The sequence below is a fragment of the Caretta caretta genome, chromosome 11, assembly GCF_965140235.1.
Source record: "Caretta caretta isolate rCarCar2 chromosome 11, rCarCar1.hap1, whole genome shotgun sequence".
Lineage (NCBI taxonomy): Eukaryota > Metazoa > Chordata > Testudines > Cheloniidae > Caretta > Caretta caretta.
The window spans coordinates 48065948-48078361 of record NC_134216.1 but is presented as its reverse complement, the minus strand read 5'-3'; the positions used below and the strand labels follow the sequence as shown (position 1 = coordinate 48078361).

At 40.1% G+C, this 12414-nt stretch overlaps 1 protein-coding gene across 5 annotated transcripts in view; it reads left to right on the top strand.

Annotated features, from left to right (window-relative positions):
- Nucleotides 1-12414, top strand: part of NCKAP1 (NCK associated protein 1) — a 115341-nt gene that overhangs the window by 95968 nt on the left and 6959 nt on the right. For all 5 annotated transcript variants that reach the window (XM_048868890.2, XM_048868888.2, XM_048868887.2 and 2 more), the window contains 3 exons: nt 109-189; nt 8543-8636; nt 10268-10384. In XM_048868890.2, the coding sequence (XP_048724847.1) occupies nt 109-189; nt 8543-8636; nt 10268-10384 (292 nt within the window). The remainder of the gene's footprint in view (nt 1-108; nt 190-8542; nt 8637-10267; nt 10385-12414) is intronic.

Genomic DNA, 12414 nt, shown 5'->3' with positions numbered 1-12414 from the left:
TACGCATAAAATAACTCATGACAAAGTAAAGTAAATCCATAATAAGTTAGTGTCTAAGATTATTTTTATTGAAAGAATTTTCTAGTTGCATATTTGTTTGTCTCTTAGGTCTTATCCTACCACATTCCTTTCCTTGTAAGTTCAATTGAAGACTTTAAGGATCACATTCCAAGGGAGACTGACATGAAGGTAATGTTTTTGGTTGAGAGAGTCATTTTTATGGCTTAAAAATATTGGGCAAAATCATTAACACTTGATATGAAAAATCCAGAAACAAAGAATATACTGTGAATTTATGCTATTGTGTTTATGTAACCTCTTAGTGTTCCAAGTTTTTGATAATAAGGGTCACATATAAGACTTTATGGAAGCATATAACAAAGGGTTAAAAAGCGAAGTTTCATTAAGGATTTAAATTGGTTAAGCAGCAGAAAAAGGACCATTCCTGTTTTAGTAATGATTTGTTGATGCAACTTGTTGATGACACGAAGTTCTTTTGGCTAGTAAAAGGCGGAAACTTCTTTTGGTTTAAACACATTAGGGGATAGAAGCCAAAGGGCAAATGAATAAATACATTAGTAAAATAGTCTGAATTTCGAGTTGACAGGAAGCTGTGAAGTTGTCAACAGTTTGAAGATTGCTGCCACAAACTGGGGGAATGTCAAAGCAAGGAGGATGTTTGATCTATTTAAAAGGATAAAAAAGTACAAAGCCTATTGTGCTATTTGGCAAATGATATGGCATCATTTGGGGAACTACATTTAGCTTGGTTTCCTCACTTCAAAAATGTAGCTGTAATTGAAAAGCCCCAGAGAAGGGCTAAAAAATGGCGTGAATTTATGGGATTATGTGTACGAGAGAGAAGTGCAAAAATGAGGATTATTTAGCCCTGAGAAGGGAAGAGTTAGACAGAAGGTTAATTGAAGTATGAGCTTATGTAGGGTATAGTGAAAACTGATAAATCCCTGCTTTTTATGCTAATTTATTGGACAAGGGGATAAGTCCGGTACTATAGCTAGATATAAAAAGGAGCTGGATAATATTGACCAAAGATACTTGTTTATTTTTCTATAACAGGCATAATTAACTCTCATACTTCAAGGCATGAGCAGGGTCAGAGTACCTCAAATTTACCACATTGCACAATTGACTGCTCATTATAGGGGATATTCTCCCCTTAAGGACCTGATAGGGGCTATTGTGAGAGGCCGCATACCAGACTTGAAGTACATATGGACTGCTCTGGTATAAGAGATGCCTGTCCTTTGAGTGATTGCACATGTCCATTCCACTGTAGGTGTGTGAGTGCTCCAGCACACAATTGTGAGAGTTTTTCCCTTAGCTGTACCATTGGAGTGGCACGAAGCCTCTGCTGTCTCACGCACTGCACACAGGCATAAAAGGCAAAGCCACTCCACCCCCCCTCAGTCCTTCCTGTTCCCTGTGATGGTTTTTGGAGGTGCCATTCATGCCTGTGCAAGTCCTGACTTCAGCTCGTCGTAGATATTGTACTAAGAATTTGTTATAGAGTAAATTGTGTGGTTTAACTTATTTTAGTATTTATTTTAAAAGAAGAAAAATGATTGTTTGACACCAGCTCCCACCTGGGCACCAATGTCAGTGTTATGTCAGAGAACCAGAGTTACGCCTCGTTCTCTGAGCTTCGAGTCCTAATACTCTTGTGGTACACCAATGCCAGTTAGTATCCTGCACCCTGGCTGTCTTATGTGCTTGGGGAAGGCTCACATTAGTGACAGGTGCAGTATCTGTAAGGGGTTTAAGCCCTTATCCAAAAAGGATAGGGCAGCTAAACTTAAGTACTTTCCATCGGAACCTTCTTCTTCAGTTTGGGTATCGAGCTCTTCTGCATCAGTCAACAGTGCTCCTCCAGCTTTGACAGAATTGAGAGATGGATCAATTTCACCAATGCCAAGAAGAGGGTACTGCAAGTCATCTAAGCACTCTGTACTGGGCACCTCAAGATTGGAGGCGAAGAGATTCGAGCTCTACCAAGTACTCGGAGATGCACTCAAAAAGAAGACACTTCGTGGAGCAAGCCTCAAAATGGGAGTTTGTTGACTCCAAAGCCTAGTTCAGGCCCAGTGAGACTGACTCCCGGTATGCCAGGTTCATCATTGTCGCATCAGATTCCGGTGCCATAAAATCAGAATGTTTTCCTGGTACCATTTACAGCTGAGGAGTTTGTGGCTGAGAGAGAGTTGTTGAATCTCTTGGTACTATCTTCCCTGGCACTTCAAGATTCTCTTAGCATCAGCACCAACGGTCACAGCTTCAGAGCCACACCATTGTGGGACCGTCAGATTCAACAATTAGGATACAGGTTAAAAATGGTACCATCTAGGGAAAGCTGCAGATGATTTCACAGGTATCCTCTTCTCCAGAATCTGACTCTACCTCACCGGTACTGATGGGGGGCAGACCTGCATGGTCTGAAGAATCAGATTCTTCTTTGGATTCTGAAGTGCGTTTTATGTGTGTCTCAGCCTGGACATGTCCAGTAACCTCTGTGTGTGCCTACCCACCCTGTTTTCAGCTTCAATTCCAGCAGGGTGCATACTTCAAGGAACCCTGGTCTGTGCACAGTTGGGGGCTAAAGCCATATCGGCAGCCTTTATGGAACTTGTGGGGATTCCCCCTCAATCAGGAGCATCCCCATCTCCTTCCCAACCTGCTTCCTCGGCTGGTTGAGAAGAATATTGATGTTATAAGCAGTCCACCCTATGTACTGGCCCCAGCACCAGGCAGGGACAGGACCCTTCTCAGGAGCTACCCCAAGAAGAGTTGGAAAAGGATCAACCCCAAGAGCCATTGGTATCTTCTTCCTTATCCCCTGATGAGGCTGTTTTGGTGGAACCAATTTCCCCACCACTGGATGACCACAAAGTCCAGCAGGAGTTGTTGAGAATGATAGCTTTGGCTTTGGCCATCCATCCAGAGGAAAAGTCCCTTGGGCTTGTGGACATTTTAATACCAGTGGTTCTATTAAGGATAGCTCTGCCTGTTAACAAGGCTGTTCTAGATCCTACTAAGGTTCTTTGGGAGACCCCATTGTCCCTGCCACCTATTGCAAAAGGAGTGGAGAGAATGTACTGTGTATCCTCTTAAGGATTTAAACATTTTTACAGTCATCCCCCTTCCTGGCTTCTTGGTAGTATCTTCCCTGGCACTTGCAGCAAATGGGTCACCAGGCACTGTTGGCCCCCCCTCCCCCGCCCGCCAACCCCAGGAGGCTTCTAAGAAACTAGACTTGTTCAGAAGGAAACTTTATTCCACAGGAGGTTATGGCTTCGTACTGCGAACCATCAAGCTCTGTTGGGGCGCTACAATTTTACCCTGTGGGATACATTTGTGATGTTTTAAGGGCAAGCTCCCAGATTATATTAAACAATAATTTCAGGCTGTAGTGGAAGAGAGTTGTTTCTAGAACAGCTGTGCAGGCTGGACTCTGTGGCTCGCTACATAGCCTGACCATCACTGTGTAACAGTCTTCATGGTTGCAATCCTCTGGTCTCTCCCCAGACTATTTCCGTAGGTTCAGTATCCTGTTCCCCCATGACTATCTTGAATCTAGTCTTAGCAAAGTTGATGACTCCCCCGCCTTTGAGCCTCTAGTGACCTTCTCCCCATTGCTCTAGGAGGTGGCATTTTTGATGGCTGTTACGTTAGCCAGGAGATTGGGGGAACTGAGGGCATTAATATCAGATCCTCCATATACAGTTTTCCACACAAAGTTTACCTTCATCCTCACCCAAAGTTTCTTACTAAGGTGGCTTCTAGTTTTCATATTAACCAAGAGATCATCTTACTAGCCTTTTTCTCCAAAACTTGGTCATAAAGGTGAGGAGAGGCTCCATGCTCTAGAGGTTAGAAGAACTCCATCTTTTTATCTGAACCAGACTAAACATTTTAGGTCTTCGACACAGCTGTTCATCACGTTTGTGGACAGAATGAAAGGCTGCCAAGTATTCTGAGTCAAAGGAGCTCATCTTGGATATCCAGTTGAATTTGGTTATGTTACCAGTTGACTAATGTGATGCTTCCAGATACTGTTGGGTCATTCAACTAGGTCCAAAGCAGCTTCTCCAGCCTTTCTGGCACACGCCCCGTATTAGACATTTGCAAAGTGGCAACCTGGTCGTCATGTCATATGTTTGCCTCTCACTACTCAATCTCCCGCCAGTCTAAAGACGATGCCAGATTTGGACGACTGATCTTTCGATCCATATTCAGATAGACTCCAAGCCCACCTCCAGTTTGGATTGCTTGTGAATCACCTACAGTGGCATGAACGTGCAATCACTTAAAGAATAAGAAACGCTTACTAACCTTTCCGTAACTTTTGTTCTTAGAGATGTGGTGCACATATCCATTCCATGACCTGCCCTCTGTCCCCTCTCTGTCAGTCTTTCCGGTGGGAAGGAACTGAGGAGGATCAGGGGCAGCTCCGCTCTATGCCTGTGCACAGTGTGAGGCAGCAGAGGGCACTCCTGCCGCCCCAACAAATACTGCTAAGTATAAAACTCGGAAACTATGCATTGGAGCTCACATACACCTTTGCAACACATCCTGAAGAACAACAGTTATGGAAAGGTTAGTAACTGTTTCTTCCATTTGACCCTTCAAAAAAGGGTATGTACAACGTATGCTTTTCTTGAATGTAGCAAGGGGAAATCATAGAAATGGAGGACTGGAAAGAACTCGAGGTCAAGTCCCAGCCTCCTCTGCTGAGGCAGGACCTCGTAAACCTAGACTGTCCCTGACAGGTGTTGGTCTGACCTGCTTTTAAAAACCTCCATTTATGGCAGAGGTGCCCAAATTGTGAGGTGTGCCACCTAAAGGGGGTGCGGAAGACCATTTGCGGGGTTGGGAGGGGGCACTGCTGGGTCCTGGGCCAGCCCCCATGGAGGGCGGGGAGGGAGCACCACCCAGCTCCGTTCCTGGCCCTGCCCCGGATGCCAGCCCTGACCCCAGTTGTGGCCCAAGCCTCGGCTGCCTTACCTCGTCCATGTCCCTCCTTCAACCCTGGAGCTGTGTCCCTGGCTGGGTGGGGGTGCGGACAGATATGGGATGGGGGCACGATCCTGAAAAGTTTGGGGACCACTGAGTTATGGGGATTCCATAGTCTGCCTTGGAAGCCTATTCCAGAGCTTAACTATCCTTTATAATTAGCAAGTTTTTCCTACTGTCTAACATAAATCTCCCTTGCTGCAGATTAAGCCCATTTCTTCTTGTCCTACCTTCAGTGGACATGGAGAACAATTGATTGCCATTCTCTTTATGACAACCCTTAACATACTTGAAGACTCTTATCAGATTTCCTGTCAGTCGTCTTTTCTCAATATTAAACATGTCCAGTTGTAACCTTTCCTCATAGGTCAGTTTTTCTAAACCTGCTCTCCTCCAGGCTCTGTCAAGTTTGTCCACATCTTTCCTAAAGTGTGGCACCCAGAGTTGGACGTAGTATTTCAGCTGAGGCCTCACCAGTGCCAAGTAGAGCAGGACAGTTGCCTCCTGTGTCTTACATATGCCCTAGAATATTAGCCTTTTTTTTAAACTGTCTCATACTGTTGACTCATTCAATTTGTGATAACCCCCAGATCCTTTTCAGCAGTTACCACTAACCAGTTACTTCACATTGTGTGGTTGTGCACTTGATTTTTTCCTTAAGTGAAGTATTTTGCACTTACTTGTATTGACTTTCATCTTGCTAATTTAAGACCAGTTATCCAGTTTGTCAAAATTGTTTTGAATTCTAATTCTGCCCTCCAAAAGCTTGCAACTCCTCCCAGCTTGGGGTCATCTGCCCATTTTAGAAACATACTCTCCATGCCATTACCCAAGTCATTAATGAAAATGTAATTGAATAATGCTGGACCCAGGACCAACACCTGTGGAACTCCACTAGATGTGCCATCCCGGTTTGAAAGTAGATCATTGATAACTACTCTGAGTTTGGTCTTTCCACCAGTTGTGCACCCACCTTATAGCGATTTCATCTAGACTGCATTTCGCTAGTTTACTTAGGGAGTATCATGTGGGACTGTATCAAAAGCCTCACTAAAAATCAAATGTTATCGGCCCCCTTCCATCCAATCTGTTAGGCCAGTAACCCTGTCAAAGAAGGAAATTTAGGTTGGTTTGGCAAGATTTGTTTTTGAGAAATCAAAGTTCGCTATTCCTTATTAACCCTGTTATCCTCTAGGTGTTTATAAATGATGTACTCTGTTAACTGAATGTTCAGCCATAGACATTTCATCATTAGAAGAATAAACTGGGTGTGGTTTTCTCACACATGTTATTCCTATATGAATGTGAGAAAAGGAAAGTATGATTTATAGGAGTTCGCTGTAGCAGGAAACTTCACTGCAGAACCCTGTGTCTGTTAGCTGAAGAAGCACAAAGTATTGTTTATCTAACCAAACTAGTATCAATTAAGGGTAAAGATAAACACTTGTGGTCAGTGAGAAGAAGCTTTACAGCTTAAGTGTGTTTAAGATTTAAGGAGCACTGAAAAGGTGGCCACTTTATAGGGTAACTTTGCCAAATCTGTGTACTTTATTAATACACCTGCTTGTAATGAAAGGTATTTGTGCCACTTTATCGCCTTCCTTCAAACTGTACAAATCCAGTAAACCATAAGTAAATCCTGTGATGTCAAACCTTACAGCACCAGATGTTTTTTTTTAAAAAGTGGCTTACAGCAGAAATGTCAAAAGGTATGTATACCAATAAACAACAACAAAAAGGAAGGCAAGGAAAAAATAACATGGTTTTATGGCAAGGTTCAAAAGGTTATTCAAACCAGAGGTAGGTCTCAGAAAATAGAGATCCAGCCCTCCTCGTGAAGCCAATAAAAGGAGCATAAACTACTTATGGCAAGTAATATGTAAGGTTAAAAATGAGGAAGGCTAGAAGATAATTAGAAGAGCAAATACTGAATGACACAAAAACAATATGAAATTCATTAAACAGATATTAAAAGCAGGAAGCTCCTGAGAAAAATGTTTGGCCTACTCAACCACCAGCGTAGACGGGCAATTAAAAAGATAAGGGACATTGCAATGAAGCTAAATGATTTCTTTGTATCAACCTTCACAGCAGAGCATGTTAGGAAGATGCTTTCTCGTTTTAGGAAATAAAGATGAGGTGTACTTCCAGACGTTGAAATATCAAAAGAGGTGGTGCTGGAACAGGTAGATAAATGAGAGGGGAACAAACTAATAAGAGCAGGATTGTTTACTTGCAGAAGTTCTGAAAGTACCTGAAAATGAAGTGGTTGAGCTTCTAAGAAAAATATGCAATCTCTCCTGGGAGACTGGATACTTTCACACTGGATCAGACCAGAAGCCCATCTGGTCCAGTGGCCTCTATAACTAGTACCAGATGCTTCAGAGCAGGGTGCCAGGAACTCTGTAGTGGGCATTTATGGAGTAGCCAGCCCAAAGGGGGAGTTTCTTCCCACATTGGCTATTGTTTGGCTTAAGCCAGAAGAATGAAAATGTGTCTTTCTGAGGAAAAAAATACTTTTATTTTTTTTAAAGTTTAATTGTGAATAGTCTCATTCAGCATATAAAAATCTAATTCTTTTTTAATCTTGTTAGGTTCTTGGCCTCCATGATTAAAAATTAGCTATTGTACAAGAGTTGTGAAGGGTAATAAATATATTTTTAAAGGGGTTTTAAAGAATGAGAGAGAGAGAATGAACAGGAAAAAAGGCAAATGTTTCAGAATATGATGTAAAAGAGTATGGAACCTGGGTGTTTATCTTTCAATCTGTCCCACAGGGGTGTTCAACAAAAACAAAGTTGTGAATCACTCATTTAAATATAAAATATATAGGATGTACAGCATTCTAAGACTAAGATTTTTCAAAAGTAACTATTGAATTTTGGGTTCCTAACTTGAGACACCTTATGTGGACCTAATTTTTCAGAAAGTTCTGAATACTCATCCTCTGAAAATAAGGACCCTTATAAGATGTCGTAGGTTGGGTACCCAAAATCCCTTGTCACTTTGAAAATGTTCACCTAATTTAACATTATTATAGGACCATTAACTTTTTCCTCACTCTTGTGCATTTAATTGGTAACACTGCATCAACATATGGTCTTAATTGGCTGTGTTTTTGTTAAAATACTTTTAAAACATTGTTTGACACGTCTGATCTGATTGCTTACATCTTTGTTAGCTTTACTTTCTGCATCTTTCCTTTCAGTTAGAAGAGCTAACTGGATGCTAAGATGTTTGTGCTGGAGGCAGTTGAGGAAAGTTACAAAAACCTTGTTTGCCTTGACAGCAAGAAATGATAACCTCCTAGCAAACCAAGTGCTGAACCAGCTGTTCATTGTAGGTTAGACATAATACAAATCCAAAGGTTCTTTATCATATTTCAGAGACTGAAATCCCTAGTGTTCTCAAACTCTGCAGTTTAAACATTTCAGTACAGCTGTGTTCAGAAATGAGATTTTTAGAGAACATTTGGTGTTTTTCACCTTGTAATAATTACTGTTCTGTGTCTCAGGTGGCAATGAATGTATATGAGCTGTCATCTGCTGCTGGATTGCCATGTGAGATTGATCCTGCCTTGGTTGTAGCACTCTCTTCCCAAAAATCAGGTAACAAGTCATATAATCTTTCAAAAGTATATTTAGCAATGCACTCTGACTCTTTTTGATGTTAAAAAAATCCAGAAACGCGTGCAGATATTTGCAGTAGTAAGCAAAGAGCTGTTGGTGGATTAATGGCTCTTCTGTATTGCCTCAGATGAGCCACGTATATTGCCAGGTGAATTTTCATTTGGAACTTAAGCATTTGCTATGCATGCTTCATAAAATGCACTGATATGTAGCCTGGAGTTTTGTGAGCCAGCTGCATTGGGGAAACTGCTCTAGAAATGGATAATAGGTGAAAGGTGGGTGAATGTAATGCCTTTGGGAAAAACTGGATTCATTTAAGGAGAGGAAGATATTGGGTTGTGTGTTGAGGATAACAGAAGGCAAATAGTCTATTTTCTGATGCACAGTAACTATTAAATCCTTTCCTCTCTACTATGAATGTTTAAAAATGTCAGATTTTAAGAAGCAGTTAACAAACCAATATTATGAAATATATGAAGGTTGTGTTTTATGCAAAACATTAACATGAAAGCAGACAAAGGAAAGCATTTTAAATTATGCCTGTGAAAGCATCCAAGACAAGTTGCCATAGAATCTGAAATTGTTACATTTGTTTTAAAGGGCCATTGCAAATCCTTCCAGTTTTCCCATTTTTTTAACTCACAATAAATATCCTTTTAGAGGCATAAAAATAAATGAAATTCTTAAAGCTGTTCGGCAGATATTCATTTTGTTCCCTATGTTTCTTATTAAACATTTTGATTATTCCCTTCAAAAGAAAAAGTAGATGACCGTGGTAACACAAATCTATGAATACATCTTATTTGCTTTGTTCTTGCTATTGGCTGGATGTCTATAGAGCATGGACCGTTAGAGATCATACCGAAAGTTACTTTTTTCCATTTTCTTAGTAGGGGTAGCTTTGAGGTGGGCAAAAATACATTTAAGTTCCTGAAGACATTTATCACTATTATTTTAATATTAAATCACATATTGGGTTCAAACAGCCTGAATGGCTTTTTAAAATGTCATTAGTAAATATTATTTAAAGTTTGTGTGATTCTGATCTCTCTTCCCTGGGTAGTTCTAGTACAACCTACCCCAGTAACTATGAAGGAGTTAAATTGTGTGAACAGGACATAGCATTTTATTTTAGCTCATTCCTTTTGGTGTTGGGGTCTTGTATTTTAATTCCCATCTGTTTCTGCAGTTGGATGGAGTGACTTACTATCATCAGGTTTCAGAGTAGCAGCCGTGTTAGTCTGTATTCGCAAAAAGAAAAGGAGGACTTGTGGCACCTTAGAGACTAACAATGCATCGAGTGCATCCAGTGAAGTGAGCTGTAGCTTATGCTCAAATAAATAGGTTAGTCTCTGAGGTGCCACAGGTCCTCCTTTTTCTTTTTACTATCATCACTTAGTCAATACATGCTGGCCTTTAATAGTGTGCTAGATACTGCAATTCACTACTTGACTTTTTTAACTTTATAGTCTCATTAAAGGTGGTGGCAATAATATTTCAGAAAATGTGACATGAATTACGACAGACCAAAAAGGCAACTTTCTGCTCCGTTGTCATGGGATAAATCTCAGAGTAGCTTTTAAATTGAAGAATTTTCTTCTTATTTTCAGAAAATATTAGTCCAGAAGAAGAATATAAAATTGCCTGCCTTCTCATGGTCTTTGTGGCAGTGTCGTTGCCAACTTTGGCCAGTAACGTGATGTCTCAATATAGCCCTGCCATTGAAGGTATTATTTATTTGGTGGTGGTACATTTTTGGTCTGAATATGTTCTTGTTGAAATACCTTGATTATTAATCTTTTAAGCGTTTTTTTCTCAAATGCTTGCTCTTTGGAATAGCAAAATGTATTTATTTTATTATCATATGCTTTATGGTGGATGGCTCTAACAGTCAGGTTGAACTGAATCTAAATCACAACAGAAACATGATTAGAAATCTTTAAAATCATTTACCTTAATCTTGTTTTGAAACATGATGTATTAAAAATGAATATAATCCACTTGAAATTTTGAAGACTAGATGCAGTTCTAAAATATGCACTTTAGGAGTTAATGTTTAACTCGCACACAAAGCAGATGACCTAAAACATATTTTCCATTTTGATTAGTCTAAGAATTTATATTGATTAGCATATGTGTTGTTTTAGTAACTGTTAATTTATTACTGCTACATTGGATTTGTGCCTATTCATATGCCTTAATGGTTTAATATCTCAGCTACTAAAAAAAAATTTTTTTTTAAATCTAGAAGGAATGAATTGTAAGTAGAATCATCGTCTAAGGAATTTTTGCTACTTTCCTTTCTTATTAAAAGATAAAGATCTTTGCCTCAAGGAAATTCTTTGTTTATAATCCACAAAAAAAATGTTTAACTCTTTCAAACTAAGTTTAATAGAAAAAATTGTCAAAACTGCTCCAAAACACACACAAATCACTTTTCAATAGGAATATGTGGAGTCTGTGTCCATTCACTTGACCCACTAAGTTTTCTTTCTTTGTCTTTACCAGAATCTGCTCTATATCCTGCACAGGACAAAGCTTAATTAACATAGGACATCTAGCTTGTCAATCATTTCCTTCCCCAGCTTTCCCAGAATTAGTAGAAGCAGCAGGAGAAAGCCCCAAATTTCTAAAGCTTTGAATTTCAAATTAAAGAAAATATATTATGTAATAATTTAGATGCACAAGATCCCATGTTTCAGATCTTTGTGGGCATAGCTGGTCACTTGTGCAGTACAACGATTAAGTGTGCAGACTAAGATTGCAATTGCCTTGTATTACTGTGTGTACACACATTTTTGTAGAAATTTATATTTCAAGCTTCTGTTTAATTCAACAATGTTAACTTCCTTGATAGGGACATATTTTCTTTCATCGTCAAGGTGTATAGGTATGTACACTGTAACTTTTAGATAGTAAGCCTAGAGTAATAGTCTGAGCTCTGCACATAAATCCATCTTTTCTGGGATTATCTGTAATGAACAGAAATTAAGTGTAGCCTAATGACAAACTTAAATATGAACATTTTATTTAGATGAATAGGGGGAACAATTCATAGCCTGAAGCAATAGCTCTGAGGGTTATCTGCAGATTTGGAAAGACAAAAGTGCATTGCTTTCCATTTTGGGAGGCTTTTTTCAAAACCACTAAGGGCTAGAAACTTTCCCCAGATTAAATGTTCAGAGCACAGGCAGGAGGGAGGACCAGAAAATGTCCTAAAAGAGAAGAGACAGATCAAGAACCAAAGAAGGGAACTGAGTCATGGTGACAGGCCTGTCTGTCTTAGCTGCAGTCTCTGTAAGTGGAGTGGCTTGTATGTAGTTTTGATCACTTCTCCAAGATGAACAGGACTTGTGTACATTTTGATAAATAAATTGCACTAGAAAATACCCTCTGTCACCAATTTTTCTTCCAGTGGCAGTCTGACTCCTCCATTTTGTAGCTCTGACAAGGAATCAGGCGAAGCTGATGGCCCGAAGAGGAACCCTTTAAAGTGGGGAAAGCTAGAAGTGCATGAACTTTCCCAGACCCTTTAAGTGATCCTACCCAGCGCACAAAAAAGTCTATATCGGGACTTGCCACTGACTGTACAAGATCAGAAGGATAAATGCATCGAATTTGCTATAGGCTCAGGTGGATGCCTCAGTCTCGAGGCTGAACAAAAAAGAGAGTTATTTTTGTCAGGGGGACAAATCTCCTTTACCTGGTGGACAAGCAGTCCTTGAAGAGAGGGACTCTGCCTCCATGGCCTGCCTTG